The 22,988-nt window shown below is 44.9% G+C and overlaps 1 protein-coding gene across 1 annotated transcript in view; it reads right to left on the bottom strand.

Moving 5' to 3' along the window:
* Positions 1-16,742: 16,742 nt before the first annotated feature.
* Positions 16,743-22,988, bottom strand: part of LOC138567725 (solute carrier family 25 member 35-like) — a 328,461-nt gene continuing 322,215 nt past the window's right edge. The window contains exon 5 of the mRNA XM_069646202.1: positions 16,743-22,512. Coding sequence (XP_069502303.1) covers positions 22,333-22,512 — 180 coding nt within the window. The 3' untranslated portion in view covers positions 16,743-22,332. The remainder of the gene's footprint in view (positions 22,513-22,988) is intronic.

The raw sequence follows: 22,988 nt of genomic DNA, 5'->3' as shown, positions 1-22,988 counted from the left end.
GACCACTCCTTTCTCGTTCCTGGTCTTCACGCACTACTCTGCTACCTTTGTCATGACCACCTTGAGCCCCCAGCTTTCCCACACACTGAGGCTCCTTCACTTACAGGAGATGCAGGACTTTACCAAGCTTCTCTGTTAAAAGGGACGGAGCTCGCAATGCCCATGTCCTTCTAGTCCGCCATTTTAGCCACGCCTTGCCCCTGTTCTTTAAAGTGCAAGTTTGAAACTTGCAGGCTTTCTGGCTGACGGCTACTCCGACTTCTCCAGGTGTTACACAGCTCAAGGTCTTCCCCTGCCAGTGTATGCATTCCCCTCTGTCTGTCTCTCTCTCGCTCTGTGTTGTTCGTCGAGTACATTCTATTCAATCTGCTCTTCTAAGTGGATTGTATACTTCGATTTAAATGGGAATGTTCTTTTTCCCACACACTGAGGCTCCTTCACTTACAGGAGATGCAGGACTTTACCAAGCTTCTCTGTTAAAAGGGACGGAGCTCGCAATGCCCATGTCCTTCTAGTCCGCCATTTTAGCCACGCCTTGCCCCTGTTCTTTAAAGTGCAAGTTTGAAACTTGCAGGCTTTCTGGCTGACGGCTACTCCGACTTCTCCAGGTGTTACACAGCTCAAGGTCTTCCCCTGCCAGTGTATGCATTCCTCTCTGTCTGTCTCTCTCTCGCTCTGTGTTGTTCGTCAAGTACACGCTATTCAATCTGCTCTTCTAAGTGGATTGTATACTTCGATTTAAATGGGAATGTTCTTTTTCTATGTGATAATGAAATCTATTAAGTGTTTCTTCATCCCCGTCTTGTTTAAAAGTCTCTGGTATTTTAGAGCATCCCATGTAGGCCATGGAGTGCACAGCTTTAGGGAGTTCCTCACAGGAACGGGAGTCCTTGTCCCCTAAGGTGAAGTCTCTCGTGGTGAGGTCCCACTTGCCTCGACCCTATGGAGGGTGTTACAGAGCAGGCTCCCGTCCTGAGCCTCACAGGGGGGTCCCCCCCTTGGGGAGAATGGACGAATTCCCTCGATTCGTCACACCACCCGCAACACCAACTTTCCCTAACCCATCAGAATCGGTAGAAGTTTAAAAATCAAAGGTTTTGAAAAGATAAGATTTCCCTTATATTCTTCCAGAAAGGTGGTCTGTGTTCACTCTTGCGCATGCATTGCATCCGCCTCAAAACAGAGTGGCTCATTATGGAGGGATATAGGAGAAGGAATGAGTATGTGCACATCACATGGGGAAAACAGGAAAGGGAATATGGCCTTGAGGTCCACACGAGGCAGATTATTAACTTTTTTGATGATCAATTCTCCGAAGCTCCAGGTGCCACTGACCCTTCAAATTCTGAGGTCGACCCAAAAGGACCAGAGGGTGGATATTCGTATGCCCTTTCGGGATGTCCCCACCATACCTGATTACACAATGGATGTGGTTCATCAGCCAAGGACACTTATGGAATTTGTATGCCTAAAAAACCTTTCCCAACGTAAGTAAGGACCCAATGAAATTTGGAGCCTATCTGGGTTTACAACCCTCCCCTTGCGGGCTTGCTCCAGGTATTGTCCATGACTTTATCTCCTGATCAGTTGGCCAATGATGGTCCGTGAAGCTAAGTGACTCTGGAGATGGGTAACACTAGGGACATTAAGGCAGAAGACCTGTACCGCCCAGCAGAGCCCCTCGAGTTGAAAAAGGGCAAGCAAAGACTGCAATTCTGGCACTCATGACCCCCCTTTCTGAACGGGACAAAATACGATCATGGAAACAAAATAAAGGGGCACATCCTGGAGTACTGAAAGAAGCTTTCACAGCTTCACGCTGTAGAGACTACTCGCCAGTTTGTAGTATTCCAGTTTGTAGATGGTCTACACCCAAAGTCTAGTGACATAAAGATTAACTGCGTTGGGACAAGCTCAACCACCAGATTCTGGCCAAGACAAACCATTACTGCAATAGCTGTAACAAAGCTGGGGAAAGTATCAACAATAAATTGATGCCACTACTTAATTATTGGAAAACACTTCCACTGATTTAGTGGCCATAAATATGACATCAGACCAATTTCCCAGTGCACATTATCAAGTGCCTCTGTATATGTGCCCAGGAGCTAGCCGGCCTCCTCAAGGTTGTGACCCTGGTGGTCAATTGAGCTGGTCCTCTCATTGGCCCCCCCAACTGGACTGACCATGCCTATTCTCAATGCATCTACTGTAAAAGGTGTGGCCACTGGAAGAATGACTGTTCTAGTCACAAATTCAAAGTAGGGTGCCAACCACTCGCCCCGAAAATGATCCCTCCTGCTACATAAGCGAGCCCTACCAGGAGGTGGGCCAGACCTCCAAACTTTCATCCACCCATTCCCTCTGTGCATCCTGCTCCCGGCCCTATAGCGTCTTAGTGTCCCCACCAGCTATTGCAGTCCCCATAATGGCAACTTGGGTGCCAGGTTGATGCCGTCTTGTCCAGTGGTCAGCTGTATGAGCACTGTTTCAAAATAAATAAATGAAATGACTGGTGGACACAGGGGTGATTTGGCGCACTCTTAATGCCACTGAATTCCTCTCCCTACCTCTGAAGCGACAGTTCGGCCGGTAGGTCCAGCTTCCTTCCTCTGTCCCAATCAGTTTCCGTCACCCTAGGCGCCATCTGTTTCTGCCAGACATTTCTTCTCAGTGCCTCTACCCCAGCAAATGTCCTAAGGATGGATTTACGGTGGGAGATGTGGACAGTGATATTTTGTAAAACAGAAGAGTCTAAGTTAGAAATGTCCAACTACGATATCGAGGTCCCACTGCCTATGCCACACCGCTCTCAGACGTTACCACCGTACATTCCTGCTTTAATTCCAGAGGATGAGTCATGGCTGGGCTATGCTGCCAGTCTCACTCTGGGCATCAGACACTAATTGTGTTGGGTTGAGCGAATCTGTGCAGCCAGTCCACATTACGCTTACGCCTGGTGTGCCCTTCCCAAGGGTGCCATAATACCCTTTTCTCATTGGCAGAAGAGCAAAGCTCATCTTGGGCACAGCGTAAAAGCCTTGCATTTCCATGCTGCCTCAAATGCTGGGAATGCCTATGGGGTCCAGCCGCTTTATGCATCAGCAAGAAACAGGCGGACCCCATAGAGATCCATTGTAAATACTACCTGCCATGCATGCATTCTTAGATATATATCGGTTCATTCAGGACATCCTTTCCATTAGTGCTGCGGTTCAGACACTTGCCTCAGTTGTCCCAATTCCCGCCACCATCCTCTCCTCCATCGCTTCATCAGTCATGCACTTCAAAGAAGTTGATTTCTTCAGTATTCCGTTGGTACCTGACAGTGAGCACATCTTTGCTTTGTACATACTGAGCACTGTGGCCTCTCAATGGCCTAAGCTGAATCCCCTGCCAGATTCACACACATACTGCACACACATCTGGTTTGCTTGGCGTTTCCACACACCTCGTCCCTTGTACAGTACGCCAATGACCTAGACATTTCTATGTAACCACTAACTAGCAAGAAAGTCATTGCCTACATGTTCACGCACCTCACATTTTAGGGCCAAAAGGCATCCAGGTCAAAAATGCTACCCTGCCTTACAGAAGTCAAACACCTACATCAAATCATACACCAGGGCTACCGCACCCTATATCCGGAGAGAAGCTAAATAATACTCCAAATGACTATCTCACTCCCAAAGAAAAAACCTCAGTGGAGGGTGGGGGAGGTACACACCGACCATATTTTATGGACTTTCCCATTATAGCAGTCATTCCACAATATAAAGAACACACTATGCATCGCGCATGCCCTTGGAATCCCAGATTATAGTGCATTCTTTATATTGTACTGTAATGGAAAAGAATGGGCGGCTACTGGGATGTTGTTACATAAATAAGGTGGAACTCCAATACCAGATGACAGCTTCAGCATGCCTCTTGCCCCAGTAGCAGCAGCACAACCTAAATGCTTGCATGCTGTGGCATCTTCAGTGATGCTTATTGAAAAATGTACCAACATTGTATTAGATGGACCTTTACTTTCTGAGTTTCCCACTCAGTACATGTTGTTCAGCTTAAAAATAGGATTCAACAACTCTCAGACATGACAGCGCAATTTTGAAGAAATAATAAACTGTTGTGGGCTGTTATCATGGCGAGCTACCTACCAGTATCTTGTAAGTGGACCAGTTAATTCAATAGCAATACTTACATTGGTCGGAGGGTGCTAGCATGGTTAAAGCCAGTGGCCTATGTCCGAGGCCACACAAAATACAATAGAAAGATTAGGCTATACACCATGCGCTCCTTAACTCCCAAGAGAGTTAAACAGGATCCTTGTCTTAGGTTGATTGTTTGTACCACAGAATGTCCAAATCTCTACTCATAAATAAGTATACACATAAACTGCTCAAATCACATCAATGTTTTTATAATCATTAGACAAACAATGCCGACATGTGTTTCGACCTCTGCAAGGTCTTCATCAGGGTTTCATGCTTAGTCCAAGGATGGCAGTCCATTTATGGGTTCATCAGTCGAGATGGAAAGTGTTAAATACACTTGTCTTGAAGATTCCTTTAAAATCTGTTGGCATCTGGTTATGTCCCAATGCACAATATATTTCAAATCCTCGTGCTCTTCTGTAGCTGGCTCTGTTTCATTGAAAAGTGCATATTACCAAGTGTGGTTTTGACCAACACTCCTCTCGTGATTGGGTTCCGCAGTAAAACCTACACTTCCATTTAGGCACTAGCTCACAGCTCCTCTCAATACTTGGCTCTCCCTCTAAGGGCTGTCTCACTTAAGCGGCCTGGCGAGGGGTGCCTGGATAAGAGCATTACTCAGAAGACTTACCCACACAAATGAACACCCTCCCCCATTATGGCCACCGACTTGCAGACACACTGATGGTAAAAAACCTTATCACCCAAGAAATTACCTGCCTGTACTAGGCTCATTAAAACACACTGTACCTGCAAAAGTGATACGCTTTATGTGATTTCAGTCTAGACCTGTACCATTTATGTGATCCGACCTAGGCTAGTACAATTAGTGTTACCTGCACTATTATTTTGACCTTACCTATGTGTGTACCTTGTAATCTGTACCTGCTGGTTCCCTCAAGCCAACATGCGTCCCACCATTGTTATGCTGGCTGCTGTACACAACTATTCTCCTCCTAACCACTCTAACCTTCATTTGGGAAAGTCATACACCTCAAGGCACAATATCACCACTCCTTAGTTCTCCCTTCAACGTATGTCATCCTATTCCGTACCAAATCTGGTCAACGTATACCCACTCCAACATCTTTTAACCCACTTTTTTCCCTCTAGGACCCCCGCCCCATCCCAACCCAAAATCACATTACTACCTCCCTTCAACACACTGAGTTTCTCGGGAATTTTGAAATTCCCCATCTCTTTTCAATAAAACGTATTTCTTCACTGCCCACTTCCTCCCACGACCCTCAACTCTTTACAGTGGCTATCACCAAAACGTGTATTCCCCCTCACAAGTCTGCTCCGTTCTCTCATCCCCTCTCCCTATCCATTAGAAAAGGTGGGGTCGTAATCACGTAATCATGGCCAGTAAATCCAGCCCATCCCCCACACTTACCTCAGACATTCTCCATCTTATTTATTTGCATTTTTTATAGCGCTCACACAGCCCGGAGGCATCGAGGCGCTGTTACCGAATATTTTTTTGTTGTTTTGTTGTTGTCTTAGTTGCATATTTATAACGTGCTTGAATATCCAGAGGTTTCTAAGCGCGGACCCGGGGATCAAACTTGTGTTGCTTAGTGTCATCTTGCTTCCAAGGCGAGCACGTTGCCACGGAGATATCCTCTCGGGACAAATATCTGATCCTCAACGAATCCCCCTCTTACCATCAGACTCGTCTACCGACATGCTGGCACTCTTAACCTCTTCTTCCATGTTCTTGACCTCCTACTTTAATCAATACACACTGAAGTCCCAACCATACTTAAAGGTGATTTTGACTTTCAGGACCATGGCCCACCACTTCCATCTTGCACCCATGCCCCTCAACTCTGCCGACTCTGCACAACAAGCCAACATACAATCACTATAACTCATGTTCTCCTCTTCCTCCTTCTGCCCTCTACATCAATCCCTCTACTTCTGACAAAGCCCTTCTTCATTGCAGCATCTCTGTTGTTCTACACTACCCTGGCCAGCAACTAAACATAAGTTCAAACCTAGCTGCAAGGCCTCCGATCACAACCATGCAAGGTGCCCCTCCCCCTTTAAGCTCTTTGCCCACCACTTGCAGGCCCAAATAAACGTCCTCGATTTCAGTGCTGTGCTTGATTGCATCACCCTTTGTGGGATCACACCTGACAAGAGTTCCAGGTGAAAAGAAACTGGGCCGAAGGAGGGACTTCACAGCAGTTCTTTTCATTGAAGAGACAATTAATGACCTTTATACATGAACTTTTTATAGAGTTTATTAATTTTATGAAAACATTTCTACAAAAATATCTGAAACGCATAGCTGTGCTGTGATTGGCTTAAATACATGTAGTTTCTCCATTAAGTAACAGTCATATATTGTCCAGTTCTAAAAGCGAATCCTTGTTACCAGTTAGTGCACTTACAATATCCACAGAAAAAACGATAAAGTGCATATTAAGGTGAACAAAGTGCACATGTAAATTGCTTACATATTTACATACATATTTCTTCTTGATTTTTAAGCGTAACCGACAAAGAACACTATAGCAGACAGTTTAAATCTTCGTCGAACAATAATGACAAGGAAGAGATGTTGACCATACACTCACATTCATTATTATTGCACACATGCTTCAGGTGAAATTCAGATGTCCATCTTTCACGTGTCCAACTTTACCCTCCCCAATTCCCGATGTTCAAACTTTGACAACTTGGCATCATTGATATGTACTTTTTGAGAAAATATAGCTCTGCACGTAACCACATTTGTAGACATCACCCACATTTTAGTCGAAGTACTAATTTCATCCAGGGGAAATTGTTGTTTGTAACTTTGAAATGCCAATAAAAAAAAATGTCCATACCCACACCCTCCACATAGGACCGGATTCAAGGAAGTAGTCCCAGCAGGGAGTACACACTATCCCACAAGCAGTGTGTCTGGATGTACTGCAGATGGGTCCGTAGGGTGGTGGTGGAGGATGGGGGGGGGAATATAACACAGGCTGTCATATATCCGTGCACCTGCCGCGAGCAGGAGAATATGATCAGGCATCTTTTACCGCTCATTACAGTCGATGGTTTCTCCCTTTTGACATCATTAAATTGCCTACAATAAAACTGTGTTTCGCAATTCATTATTAAACAATAAATCAAAATGGTGCTATAGACTCTAAGTGGAGTAATGTGCCTTAACTGCGTTTCATTTTATGCTAGAACTTCTTCCCTGTACACACCCTGAAAAACAGAACTATGTGGCCTTAAGAGTCAGCAACCACAACTATATAATCGAGGATTTAAAAACAAACATGATATACATTATATTTTATGAAATATAAATCTTTGTGATGTAGTATTATTTACAATAGTAGAGCAAGCACAGTCATAATCGGAATTGATTTCTATCAAGCATTCCCTCATAAGGCAACATGTTTACATCAGCAAAACCATTTAATTCTTAAGGAGAAGGGGTGTACTGAGAATAAGCACGTTTTGAAGTTGCTTTCAGGCATACATAAATGTATATCTAAAAACTGAACCTTTAATATTAAAGGTTATGCCACCCACCTGCCTGGCTCTGTATCTCCAGACACCTGTTCTTACGTCTTTGTTTTCCCTGCGTTACATCGGAGGTATATTCTAATTGGACTTTATAGAGAGGCGGTGAAAAATTGAGCATGTGAACGAAGGGCATGAAGGAGAAGGGGCACAAGAGTTCCTATTGAGAGTGCCCTTTCTCTTACTTTCACATTCACCAGCCCATCCAGCCTCACGCCTATGAACACTCCCCGTTACGCTCACCTGGATCCCACAGGGGCGTCTGTCGGATCCGGACGGTTGCGGTCTCCACCAACGTGATGCGTAGTGCAGAGATGACTGACTGGACTGGCCCTCCTAATCTTGGTATTGGTGCCTGTGGTAGATACAGTGACACCAAGAATAAAAGGTAATATATATTAAGTGCCAATGGTGCTAATGTATTTGGCTACCTTAGCCACGAAATGTAGTTCTGGAGTCACTGCATACAGCGAAGGACCAGGTCTGGTGATACGATCATGTTAAGTTTATAGGAAGGCTAGGTTTGTGCAGGAATATTTGGAATTGGCAAATGAGAAGAAGGCATACGTGAAGCGGAACATGTAGCAGTATTATGTTAACTACATAAGTATGGCTTTTGAATGAAGGAGTGTTGTTTCTCACTAGATCCTCAATAACTACAGCACTGCTGGTGATTGAAAAGCAGCAGTGAGATTGACATATCGCGTACTGACAGCAGTGAGGTTATTTGAAGAGTCATGTTAGAAAGGTCTACTGTCGCCAAAATATGCAACACCCATTTTTTACTGCAACCCTCAGTGTCACCATCCACCCTTCCCTCTCCATTAGACTTAACTTCCAAAATCCAGGCTGAAGTAGCTCTAATCCTCTGGTCTGCCAACCCATCCTGTGCTTTCACTGGCCCTATTGCACTGCAAAAAGCAATTCAAGTGGAACCGTTAAGCAGATCTTATATACATGTCCTCTTTTCAACCTGTAACTCTCTAATTGAATCTTTCCTTCCTAACCTAAAGAAACCCATCACAGACGGCAACATCCCTAATACGTATCAACCATTCTATGTAATACACTACCATTCTGCGTGGTGTTCAACCATATTACCACCCACCTGGAGGCTAACAGACTCAACAACTCCGTCCCATGTGTGCTCTGCAGAAAACACTCCACCGAAACAGTGTTCACCCTTGTCTCTAGCTTATGCATCAATGTGCACCGCTCCCATTGCTCATCCATCCTTATCCCCAGACATCTCCACTGCTTTTGAAACTGTTGGATTATCCCTCTTCTGCTTGACTTCCAGGGTAACCCCCTCGCTTGGGCTGACAGTTTCTTCTTCATTGCTTGGAATTCTGGCCCTCTCCCTCTTTCGGTGGCGGTATTGGTGTCTTCCTCGTCACACAATCTCACCTCCTCTGGTGTGTTAGATTGTCAATGAAAGGCAAGTATTCATCTTTCTCCCGAGCGGCCATCTGTCACCACCAACGGTGGGCTCAGCTAATGGTCTCAAGTTAAATAAAAGTTTGATCAAAATAGTTGTGGTCACCTTTTCTGTGTCGCATCCTGGGAGGCTAACGCCCATTTGAGTGGATGCAGCAGTACAAATGGGGTAAGCGGCTTGATTACAATTCACTCCAATTGTATTGCCAGCAAGGGAGCAACGAAATATGTCAAAACGTGGCTGGGTCTTAACGATTCCGAGATGTTTTCTTTCGGAGAAGCTGAACCACATCCCTATTCCAGCACTCTGGCATACGTCGCAGGGCTGAAAGACATTGAATAGGTCTCTAACAAGCTCATTACAAAGTGGTAAGACCTCTTTTGCGGTTTTGGGTGGTATGAGATCCAAACAGAAAGCATTCAGCACTGGGACTGCTACTGCCACCAATTTGACCTTATGCACACTACTTCTTGTCAAAACACTGCTCTTGCAAATAATTTTGTAAGGAGATGCTAGCGCTCTCAAACAGACCAGGTTTAATAGCTGGAATTGACCTGTTAACCAGATAATGGTTTGGAAAGAGTTTTATTTCTGATGATTCGACAAAGATGCTTGCCAAGTGGAGAACATCAGAAGAGAGTGGAAAGTGCATTCTTATGTTTCTTTATAATCAGATTTTTTAAGTATTCTGAAACATTGTTGCCCAACCGTGAAAATTAACTTTTAGTCCATTACCTCAACAGCTTTCACAGATGGCATTCTGGCACCTAATGAAAAGGCCTGTTTTTAAAAGCCCATGAACAGAACAACAATGACACACTTGACCAGTAAAAGTAGATGTTACGAAATCAAGTAAGCTGAATAAAATATTTGGGTAAACATATCCTGAAAAATATTCTCCCGAGGCAACAAGAACGTCTTCCATCCAGGGAGAAGAAAGTAAGACAAGAGGATGAAAAGGGCTTAGGCTACGGAGTGAAGGCAAGCAGTAAGTGCTACTGCACCTGCTCTTTATTGTCAATTGAAATGGCCAATGACATGTAGGAATGAAGAGGTTGGTAGAGGTCAGAGGGATTTTCTGATTTAGTAGCCAAAGTTGAACAGTTAGACCTTGGGTAGCTCAAATGTCAATAAACAAGACTACTATTCATAACTTGATTCTTTCTGCTATTATTGCTTGAATGACAAATTGTGCTGAAACAAATCGGAATTTTGAAAAAGAATTGGAATATGGACAGTGATTTTCACTGATTCACAGTGTATTAAACAAGTTTGCAGGTTTTGTTATACAACACCTTTTCAACTCTAACCTGTTCTGAATTATTGGTGAAATAAATATGCAGGTAATTAGTAAATAACAAATGAGTTGAGGAGTAGTTTGCTGTGAATGTAGAGTTGCCGATAGCGAACCACTTTTAAAGTAAATGGATCATTGTCATAAAAAGAAGAGAAATATATCATTTTAAAGAGATGCTTATTTAACACGAATTAGTTCTCCCTGCCCCCTACAATGGCTTCATTTTATTTTCTTTGTTATGCCAGTCACAATTCGCCAAAGGAAAATACTCCTTTTTTTTGGCAAACAATTTTTGTCCAAACCTAGTAAATGTACGTTTTGTATACCCATATGAAGGTGCGGCAAGAAGTGCTAGGTCATCAGACCTGCCACTTGTACAACAGAATCACACTAGTATCAGGAGGAAGTCAATGCTTTCATAGTCTGGTTATCCTAGAGTTATATTAAAAAATGAATTTCTTCAAATTATTCAGTCATCAGGCTTTAAATATCCATACTTAAAAACACCCCACAGTGACAATAGAGGTGCCCCTCCGTCTCATAGGAGGTTTTTCACTCTTGCCAACTAGAGTATTTGCAGCTAAGTCTGCTCCCAGACTAGGTTATGGCGTGCAACGTTCATAATGCACATATACAACCTCTTAGGCCAGCAGGAAAGTTATTAATTCTGCTTCAGAATTGCGTAACTTATAAATCCACATTTTTTTAAAATAGCTCATTAAGCAATAGCAATATCTGGGAATGTAGGAGGTGAGGAACGTCCACTGAACTAAAGAGGCTCTGCAGCAGTCGCCCACTTGTGTGTCAGTTTGGGTGTCTGTGTCATTATTTCCTAAAGGTTTGTACATTTTTCCATGTTGCCACCTTGCCGATTTCCTATATGGAGGGGCTACCCACCTAAATGCATGCGTTGTGTAATGTTCCATGACCCTGCCGAGCACAGGCATGTTTATTTGGTGTAGGCATAGATGTACGCAGTGCAGTGGACAACACTTTGCTTGGCAGTGCCTCACCTCACTGCCATTTAGTAGCGTACAGCTCTCTTTAGTTTGTAATGTAAACTGGAGAAAGAGTTTGGCAAATACCCTGAAAGGGAAAATGATGGGTTTACATGGAACTCCGATTTCAGGTTCAGTGTAGAAACAACAGTCCACAAAATGTTCTCCAGTCTGAGATCTAAGAAAGGTTTCTTCACTAGGTTAGGCCTGTTTCTCACTTCTACTTCAAGCAGCATGGCATCAGGGTACTGGGATGCAGCAACTCAAGCCTCATCAGCCTGGGGAGTACTGTACAAGGTTTAGTTTCTAAGCTTGCTTGGTGGGCATCGAACTTGCTGATCCAGGAGGATACACTTTGAAAGCTCTGCCTGCATGGATAGGAGTGTTTTAGATTCATCCTGGATATAGACAGAATTTCCATTACTTATCCGAATTGCAGAGTGTGTCATAGGTGCGCTGATCAGACCTACCAGAACGATCTAAAGTGGTGGATCATCGTCTTAATGCAGTCCAGGCCATTGTTTGCATGAGGAGTGTACATAACACATAACAGAAAAAAACTCGGAGGATCCTCTTTCTCTCACCAAGCACCGAAAACCTGGAATGACCTACTTAAGAATATACGGAACACAACAAACCACCTAGCATTCAGGAAACTCCTCAAATCATGGCTCTTCACAGCGTAACCACAACAGCGACACACTAAAATGCCTGCCCCATTAAAACAACAATAAAAATAACCTCGGCCACTCTCAAATGGAAAACACTGAACCCAAAGAACCGACCACACGACAGACCATAAGATATCATGGGAAATAGCCACAAAAGGAGACCCCCAGAGAATGATCACATACTCAGACCCAGACGAAAGCCCCAAATGAAAATCGTACCATATCCAAACCGGCTAACACATTTAGATAGAAAGTCTAAGAGGAATCAGCTACACCAGCCCAGCACCCAAGAAGGAGAATAGACACCCAACCCACATCTACCTATCCATCAGCATCAGAACACCCACATAACTGGCTAGAATAGAACGACTAGGAGCAATCAGAACACTTACAAAGCATGTTAGAACAGCACAGGGAGCGCCCGACACAAACTAAACCCTGCCAGGCGCAGCCTTTTGCCCACCCTGATGAAACGGAGAGGGTTGGCGAGTGCCACACTCGGACAGACTTCTGAACTTCTGCTCCGACTTCCAACTTCCGACTAACAAAAAACTCAGCATTTCTGCAGACTTATCTGTCACGCTCACCTGATGCTCTGACGGGAGCGATGGATACACTGGAGTCTATTCTGCACTTGGGCCTTCTCACTACCGGGACCAGGTGACCCGTTAACACACATACATAAAGAAAGATCAATATTCTCTGGCGAGCTGGGAAAACCACTCTGCCCTCCCCCGTAACCCGGACTGCCCTAGCTCTGGGTTTGTGACTCACTATTGATGTTTGATTGGCGCGCTCTCCGTTCTGCTTTTAGGCAGGGGTGCTGAATCTTGGTTGGTTGCGAGGTGTATCCCGGACAACGTGACTCGAAATCCCAAATGCAAGCGTCCCAGTTGCTTCACTGGGCACGGTGTGCAGGTAAGTGCCCCCAGTTGGTTCACTGGTTGCGGTGCGCAGGCAAGTGTCCCAGTTGCGCTGTTAAATGTTTCGCCCTGCTAGCTCGTACTCACTGTCTTTTGTGTTTCTTTTTCCACAGGCGCAGCCGAAGGCGAAGTAGCAGCGTGAGCCGCGATGAGCCGGAAGAGCAGCGAGAGCCGCGGTGAGCCGGAGCGGCACCACAGAGCAGGTCCGGGAACAAACTGGAATCCGACGTGACGAAGTTCCCGTCCCCCAGTACAAGAACAGTGAGCGCGTGCTGTGAAATATGAGGCTTTGAAGAAGAGCTTCTTCGCAGGATCAGGTAACCCAGAGCGCCAAAAAATGTTGCTGAAGGGCTGGAGAAGCAGAAACCGAGGTGAGCGTGTGAAGTTTCTCACACAAAGGAAGGTTCTGTCTTCGGGCGTGGCTTAAATAGCCAACCACGCCTAAAGACTGGGAAGCACAGTATGCAATGCTTTGTCCTCCAAGAGGGCCATGTTGGGGAGCCTAAGTACTATCTGGAACTGAGGGAGTATGCCCTGTTAACCTGGCCCTACTATGTTGGACCCTGGCCTTTTAACCCCTAACCTCCCACGCTGGGTCCCTCAGAGTACCCGGAGGGGAATAGAAACAGTGGCAAGGCTAGCACCCATGACAGTTATCTCACTCAAAAATCTCACACAACCATCTCTCGCACAACAACCTGCACGCACTTCATAACACCGCAACAACACATAAGCAACACCAACAGCTCACAAGGACTGACAACGATCCAATACTCGCACCAAAGCTCAGCACCCGGTGTATACCGAGTTGAAGCTGCCAATAGAACACCACTTTTCTCACTATCCTACTCCCGCTTCACCTACTAACCCAACCCATCTTCTCATTTGCAGATTCGCCAGAGCGCCTGGGGACCAACTCCGTGGTGCGCGGTACAAATACCTTTAACATTTAACATAACACGTAGGATCTTCCATTTAACTATTTGCTCTTCAAAGCTCATTGCAGTAGTTTCATTAGTGAGGATTATGTTGTTGGATCTTAAACGCTTTCAGCACAGACTGCCTGCTCGGTTCTGGATCCTTTGCAGAGTTTTGGGTTCCTTTTGTGGATGGCTTGTGTTGACAAGGTTACAGGAACCTTGGAACGTCTGCATGAGCTATGTAGGTGTGGCAGTAGCAGCGAGAGTAGAAATTAGCATAAGAATTGATTTGGCCAAGTCATCAGAAAAGTCGTGTCATGTGAAATTCAAGATGCGCTGAGATTCTGAAGCGTGTCATTTTCGTTTTTGGGGTTGTCCCAAAAAGGTTTACAGTTGTGCTTCTCATCTTCTTAAAATATAATCTAAAATGCTTGATCTTGTTCCCCCTCTCATTAATCACTTTCAGATCTCTGCTGAAGTAGCCAATAACAGTATTCTCCTTAACCTATATCAATGGTGTGCTCAAAAAATTCTCCAGTGTTGGAGTGCCCATATCTAAGGTTTCTGGCTCACAGGGATAGAAGATATGGGTTGCGTACCATCTTGTTTTCAAATATAGAATATAGAATATACAAACCATAGTATCCATCAAAACCTAATTCCATTGAATATTGACCAGTAAGGTCCCTTCCTCTGTCTTACCCACCCAGCCATATACCTCCTTCAAAAGCCTTGTCTGCAAGCTTGGCTTCTCTGACTCTCTCTCACCCTTGTCGCCATCTACAGCCCCTTCCCCCGGCCCAGTGTCTGTCCTCCTCTCAGAATGGGGTGACATCACATCCTCTCTTCTGACCTCTTCCTCTAAACTCCTCTTCCTTGGAGATTTCAACATCCAACAATTCTTGGAGATTTCAACATCCAGTGGACTCCACTGTTCTTGCCTCTTCACTCTTACGTGATTTCTGTACCTCTCTCTCCCTCAATATTCTCCCCTCCGGCCCTACCCACTCTGCCGGACACACTTTGGATGCCTTCATCCCTGCTGATCTCCCACTCTCCAACCCTCTCACTACCCCGCTCTCCTGCTATGACCACTCTCATCTCTCTTCTCATCTGGGTCCTCCCGGCCCTTTGACCGAGCCTCCTCCAGCACTGCCAGCCTCCTTCGCGGTCATCCGTCCGTTGAAACGGGCGTCAGCTGCTGCATTTGTCCTGCTCCTTCACCTCCTCTTGACTCTCCCACTGACTCGGTCCTTGCCAATCTTCATCTTGTTATCACTAACAGTCTTGACATTCTTGCCCGTCATGAGGATCCGCCCGAACTCTGCCTCCCAGCGTAACAGCTGGAACGACTCTGATCTAGGCGCTCTGAAACCCAAGTGCAGAGATGCTGAATGGAAGTGGCATACCTCGGGCTCAAACCCTGATAATCTGGCTTGTCACCTACTCCAAAGGCAATACTGTCTCTCTACCCGCTCTAAGAAGAGGGCTCACATCCAGGCCCATATATCTGGAGCATCTAACAACTCAACTGAACCCTTCATAATCTGCACAGAACTAGCCAATCCGTCTGCAGTCTCCATTTCGCCTCTTCCTTCATAGGGCCTCTGTTCTGCACTGGCCATCCATTTCTACTCTAAAACTCAGGACATTCTGACCTCTCTCTCTTACTCCCCTCCCTCCTTTCCTCCCCCTGTCCCCCTGCCTCCTTTGGCCTCTCTTCCACCCCCACCAACTCTCTCCTCCTTCTCACCTATCACAACGGATGAGATCTCTAGAGTGTCCGATCTATGAAGGCCTCATCCCAACAGGTGTCCCCTTGTTCCTCCAGCACCATTAAGGACAACGCCTCCTCCCTCGCTCGGGCTCTTGCCTACTTCGGAAACCACTCCCTAGCATCTGGCTCTTTCCCCTTCTTCTCTCAAGCACTCCCTTGTGCACCCCCCCTAAAAAAAGCCTTCTGCCGATCCCTTGTGTCTGGCCAACTACCACACCATCTCTACTACATCCTTGCTCTGGAAACTCTTCGAAAAGTTGGTCATCTCCCAACTGAACCAAAACGGAACCAACACTGAGCTCGCTGGTTGTTTACATGACCATAAATCTGGATTCCGAGCATCCAGAGGCATCCAGAGGCATGGAAACTGCTCTCCTGAACAACCATGAAGAATTGCTTGCAAAGGTTGGCTCTACCTCTCCTGCTGTTTTCGTTCTCCTTGATCTCTCTTCCGCCTTTGACATGGCCAACCATTCTATCCTCATAAAGAGGCTCCAAGATGCACTTGGTATCTCAGACCGGACACTGGATTGCTTGACCTCCTTCCTTACTGACCGCCCTTCCCCGGTGCTCCTGGGCTTCTTCTCCTCCTCCACCACTCTCTCTACTTGTGGTGTTCCCAAGGGTTCTATCCTCTAGTCTTGGCCTTTCAACATCTACCTAGCACCTCTTGCTCACCTGATCTCTGCCTTATCTCCTCATTTAAGTGTTACGCAGATGACACACATTTCTTCTTCAAGCTCCCCTCTTCCTTCCCCTCCGCTTCTTCCTCTATCATCCCTGACTGCCTGTCTGCTATTTAGTCCTTGAGCACCTCCAATGATCCATGTCTTTATTTCAAAATCCTGCCTATCGGTACACCTGCTCCCCGTTTCCCTCCTGCAGTCTGGACGCTCTCTATGGGCTCACCTCAACTCCTTCCACTGAGCCCAGAAACCTCGTGGTCATCTGACTCCTCTCTCTCTCCTTTATTCCTCACATCTTGGACTTTGCCAAGAAGGCCCACTTTCAACTTCACCCGCTTAGAGGCATTCTTCCTTTCCTCACCTTCCCCGAGGAGCTCAATGTCTCTAGAGCTCTGATCCTCTCCAGGCTAGATTACTGTAACAGCCTCTTCCTCAACCTGCCTCTTTCCTCCCTCCATCCTCTTCTGCATATCCAGAATAGGGTTGCAAGACTTATCCTTGGCCTCAAGCCATGGGACCGTATCACTCTAGCTCTAAAATCTCTCCACTGGCTCCTGGTTGCTGCAAGGATCAAACTGAAGACCCTCTGCATCATCCACAAGTCTGTCTGGGTCCACGCTACTTGCAACTCTCTTATTAAATACTCTCCTTCCAGATCCCTTTGATCCTCTGTCTCCAACTCTCTGCTGATCAAACGCATCTCCAAGAAGAGAGCTGGGGGCAGATCTCTCTCCTCAACTGGGTCCCTCCTATGGAACAGTCTCCCTCTTTCTCTCTGTCTTGAACCAGACTACCTCAAGTTTCGCAAAAAAAACTCAAGACATTTCTCTTCTCCTCCTTTCCGCTCCCCCTCCTGTGCTAACCATCCTCTCCGTCACTGGTCCCTCAAGAATCAAATAGGCCCCGGGCCTTCTGCCCAATCGCCCCAGCAACCCCCTGCTCTGTCCACTGGGCCCACACCCGCCCGTGTCGGGTGGTTTTGCCCCCACCCCGCAATTACTTGTTGGGCGGAAGACCTCCCTCTTCCCCTGGGATGTCTCCGCCCATGCACTTACCTGTTGCCTTCCCAACTGGCACCTCTGGCACTTCCTCCCCTAGGGCACCCTAATAGCACTTACACTCACCCCACCCACTTTTTTCCCCTTCTTCTTTTCACTGCACTTGCACGCTCCGAATGCCACAAGGCATAGAAGGACCACTGTTTATTTCTATTTATTCATTGATTCCATTGTTTATTTTTCTCCCTTGTTCCCTTCCCTTGTGCCTTGTGGTGCTTTGAAACATTGTCTTGTTGTATAAGCGCCTTATAAATGTCCAATAAATGAATAAAATAAATAAGGCTTTAGAAATTAGATTTACTGCTTTTACTTCCAGAACACTAGTGTGCCATCGCCAGCCTCTTTGGGACTGGTAGAGTTGAAGTGTAAGAATGAGTAGATTCTCTTACAATTAGGGCAGAGTCTGATATAGAAGTCTTACCCAAGGAAGCGATTCCCTAGAAAGCATAACCTCTAGCTAAGTTTTTACTAATGAGCCACCCTTTCAGACATGCTTTTGCTAGCAGCATTACCTTAATCATTATCCCACTTTGTAGTCGCTTGATGCCACTCATCCCTGTTACTGAACTGCTGGATAGTCGATATTGAGGGGTATGCATTATACAGGATATGCCATTTCTGGGTATGTTTTATCACCGACAGGAATAAAGAAGGGAGGTCTTATGTTCAACTGTACTACAAAGAACTAGACAGACCTTCATGGAATGTGGGATGGCCTGTTCATTCTGATTCCGAGACCTAAGGAACACAGGGCCAGTTTGCACTGGAAGACTTGCTGCATAACCACCTGCTGTGATAGAGCATCTAGTAGCCAAGGGGTCTGCAACCTTTGACTCTCTAGATGTTTCACACTACAAGTCCTATCATCCCTTGCCAACATAGTCAACAGTGGGGGTCTTAGTCCAAAACATCTGGAAAGCTTCAGGTTACAGGTCCCTGTATTAGCCAGTCCTCCAAGTATGTTGTAGACATTTTGTGAAGCCTCTGGCCTTGACGAGAGACTGAAGTACAGATATTTAAATTGATAATTGAATTCCTGCACGCCACATGTGAAGTAGCTTCTGTTAGGAGTGATTTAGAACCTTAAGGCCTCTGAAAGCTTTGGTACAGAGGAAAGTGTACATTAAATTGGGTTCTTATATTATGCTTCATGCTTGTGTCCAGCCTCTAAGCATGGGACCGGGTATCGAACCGTGCTGCTCTGCATTGTCATGCTTCCAAGACAAGTGCATTGCCCCTGAGTTAGAGTCTAGGAAGGGCATTTCCTTTGTTTTATTCTTGGTGGTAATCTAGTTATTGGAGCATACTTTCTGATGCCTTTCCCTCCCTACATGAGCTTCCACTACTTTATCCGTGTTTAGCAGTTGCTGGTCTGACCCCTAGAGTTAAAGATGAACTAATAAGAGGCTTGTAGTCATTGGTGTTTTATTCAGGACGTTCCCGGGACAGTAGGGCCAGCATCCACTGGTGTTATTTATCACCAAGATTTCAAATTGCAGATTGTCCTATTGGGGTGCTGAGGGAGGGAAATACTTTGTTGTGCATTCTTAAGCGTGCAATGTGTCTAATCATAGCCCGTGAGATATAACCATTGATTGCTGAAATATTTCTGCTACTGGCATGATGGAGTGTAGGTGGCAGAACAAGTACAATGGAATGATGACTTGTACAATGGTAACAAATAGAACCTTCCAAAGGAAGACTTGCAGATGGAAAAGGGTCTCTGGTAGCTAGAATCCCCATGGACTTTGTAGTATTTACAACATAATGTATTGTTTTAAGTGCCTCATATGGGTGCTTGCTTATCAGAGGGATGCCATCAAAATAGAACGCAAGGGTTTTTGCCTAAAGCTCCCATCTAAACCCAGATGGTTTCAGCCAAACCAGACTTACCTCTATGATACCATTGGACATCCAGTATTCATTCCATTCAAGGAGGTTATGAAGACAGTTAGTTGCTACGGAGACCATTCTGCAGGGATTGTCCTGCTTCTGATTGTTTTTTTCAAGTGGAAGGGGTTTAGGTTTCTATTTGATCCCTCCCATCATATCTTTAAGATCTTCTATTTTCCTGACTTTTGTCACTCCATCATTGGACATTGATGCTCCTCTTCAATCCATGTTGTCTGCCGTTTCCTGTTTTTTCTTTTTGTATGTTGGTATTTCTTTTTTATAATGGTTATACTATGCCTTGATGGTTATATTATGGCTTGCGCCTTCACCCCTGTTAATAATAATAATTCTACTCGCTGTGCTATCGGACCGGCTAAACTAATTAGTTAGTTGCACTTGACTGTTGCACTTAACTGAGATTCTGGTACAAATTCCACTTTCTCTGCTTGAACTGCTCTCGTCTTTGTGTTCACAGTCTGAGGAATATACCCAAGGCTTTCATCTAACCCCAGGAATAGGTCACTGATACCTTTGATGGATAACCAAACAGAAATGTGATCTATCCCTTGACAGAAGGGATCCTAGATGTAGGACTCCTTGAACATGACATGCTACCACCTGTCAATAGGCACTTTCCTCCTTAACAAGAGGCACCTCAAACACCTAACTAAGACGTTGCTTGTTTCCAGGCATAGTGCCATCATAAGGCATCATGTGCAATTCTGGGCATTGAGACAATGGCAGAGGCTGGTTGTTAAAGATAGTGAAGGCCTTGCTAAGAGTTCTATTGGCAACAGTGTCAGAAACCGAAACTTTTTCTCATCAAATAGCTTCTCATAAATCAAGGTTTTGTTTTTTGTGATGCATTCAACCACCTCAAAAACCGTCTTTGTGTCTAAGCTGTTCAAGGAGCTTCAAAAGAGCTATAAAAAAGGATGAGAACTACGAGCCATCATCGCTGGGGTTGTAAGGCGAGAGGTGTGGGGGGAATTCTGTATTGACCAGGAGTGTCATTGGTTGAGAGATTTGCACTGAGAAGTGCCACCTGAGATAATATTTTGATGAGGTAATATTTTACTCCCTGTTTTCTGAAGCTGAGAGTGAAATGATTTTTAGGAAGTAAAACGGCAATTCCTTTCCCGCTTGGCGGTATCTTATCATATCAAGCCCAAATCGGATTGCAATCCATACGTCTTTGAACCAAATACTTCATTCAAATGAAGAGCTGCATTTTACTTTGCAGTTCCTCGTCAGATCTGGCAGTAATAAAATGAGAGCGCTTTCATGTGGCGCTGCAGTGCTTGTACCACTGATCTGAACATAATCCATGAAGCTCTGAATGTGGGAGCAGGGGCCAGGGGCCAGGCTCCTATCTGCCTGATCTTCCTTATTTTTTGTTAAGTATTTTTACTTGTATACATTTTCCTGTTTATAGCAAATATAAAATGCTGGTACACTAAGCCTTGGCAAAATTAAACCTGCAGGCAAATCATAGTAGCTAGGCAAACTTACATTAAGGGGTGTTTATACAGCACCAGGAACCGCAATAGTGGTCTATTAGCACCAGGACAATTCTGGCATTTTCTGGAATTTTTCAAAATAAAATATTGAAAGAGCAGTAGCTCCAATTCAGGGATGCCCGATAATAAACCAGGTGAAAAAGAAGCCGAGAGGTCTTGTACAGCTGAAGCTCAACTTTCCATGCATTCATTGACTGGAGGGAAAAAAAAATTCGAGTAAGGTGAATTACTTGATGAACCCTCGCTGATGAGTGTTTCTTTAAACAAAGAAGAATAACGTAATCATGTGGATTAATTTGAGTAAAAATGTATAAAAATTAGCATGGAAATCTGTAAACACTGCATTGGTCCATACAGCAAAATACATTAATTTCAAGAAATTACTTGCAGAACCACTCGTCATATAGGCGGCAGTAAAGTTAAAATCACTACCCTACCCAGAGGGCCACCACTCCTCCTGAACTAACTGACTCTTTCAACCACCCGATCGCAAGGAAGAAAGCGGGAGGGAGCAAGTCATTCACGTCATGGGCTCTGAGGTGCGGAGTACACTGCCACTGGAATTCAGACCCTTATACATTCAGAAAGACTTGAAAGAATGTTGCCTTGTCATAATACTTTCTGGCCAGGAAGAACCTGCACCTCAGATAATGGGTCTAATTATGCTGGAGGAATGATTGCCAACTGTAAGTGTTAATCAGCATTTTCCACAGGACTCCATCGAGATTGTGGAGGAATTACGGCAGGTGGGAATTCAGCTGACGTTATTCCTACTATTTTGGTGCCAAAGTGGTGAAAGCACCTTCAGCCAACTGCTGGGAGACATCGGTTCAGTGTTAGTTGTAATTCCGTTACCACCACATTTCTTCCGCACCACCAAACTTGTAATGAATCCAAATGAGTCTGACCTCTGGTAATATTCGTACACTTTGATCAGGGGGTGGGTGGGGGAATCTGGACTGCAACTTAATTGTCTGCTTTGAATTAAAATCCCCCCTCTTTCTCTCGCTTCTTCTTTGCCCTTCGACATCTTTACTTCTCAAGTGTTCTCAAATGACAAAGCATGAAGCGTGTTACAAAATAAAATCGATGAAAGATTAGAGAAAGCCATCAGCATCAGGAGCCCGGATGGCCTGTGTGTGCACTGAATGATGCATTCAGTCTTCTGAGGATCTAGTAGTGTTGATTGTGAATTGAGTTAATATTGTAAATTTTCATTTGCATCCAACCCCAAGACACAAAGTATTACCAGGGGCAGACAAAACGTTCAGCATTCAGTCCAAATTCTGGCATAACTGGCTGCAAAGAGGTTCAAAACCACTAATAACCGGGGCCATTGCTCACAACAGCAGGGATGTTTGGTTTGTGGCTCCATCTACACAGTTTGGTCTCCGTTGATTCTACCTCTTTATAGTCAGCTGGTAATAGTGTTTGCGCAACTCGTTCCAAAACAAGAGACTGAGGATTGTATGAGGGCCAGTCCGGAAGTACGAAGCTCCAATCCCTTTGTACAGACCAAGGAATCCTTCATTTCGGATGGTCTTAGAAAAGCAGTCCAAAACACCTCTGTACATGAGTCCCTGCAATACAAAAACACAAAAATCTGGTTACCCAAAGAAGCAACCCCTAAAGCATTTATACAACAACTATGAATGAAGTGAGACTTTAAGAAATTCAGTTGGTAATATTTTTTATCAAGACTGACTACTTGTAACCTGCAGGAACTTGGAGTAAACACAGCAAGAGGCCTGGGGTGGTTGTTGTTTATACGACAGTAAATCCAGCAGCATTTATAATCTGATATTTCAAACTGAGCAAACATTGTTGTGCATATTTGTGCACGTGGTAACTCAAGAAGTTAGGCCCTCGCCTCTATGACATAGGGTAAGCCAGAATTCACAAGTTTGAAATCCGCCATGGCTGCCTCAGCCACTCATCCTTCTAAAGGTGATAAATGGATTACCATTATTTGGGTAATAACAGTCACTACAGTGCTTTGAAGTGCAAGGAATCTAGCATACATGTCTATATTATAATATCAATAATACTTGTGTTT

The sequence above is a fragment of the Ambystoma mexicanum genome, chromosome 1p (genome assembly GCF_040938575.1).
Source record: "Ambystoma mexicanum isolate Mex_15411 chromosome 1p, UKY_AmexF1_1, whole genome shotgun sequence".
Lineage (NCBI taxonomy): Eukaryota > Metazoa > Chordata > Amphibia > Caudata > Ambystomatidae > Ambystoma > Ambystoma mexicanum.
The sequence above is the reverse complement of the archived record's forward strand: the minus strand, read 5'-3'. Positions and strand labels throughout refer to the sequence as shown.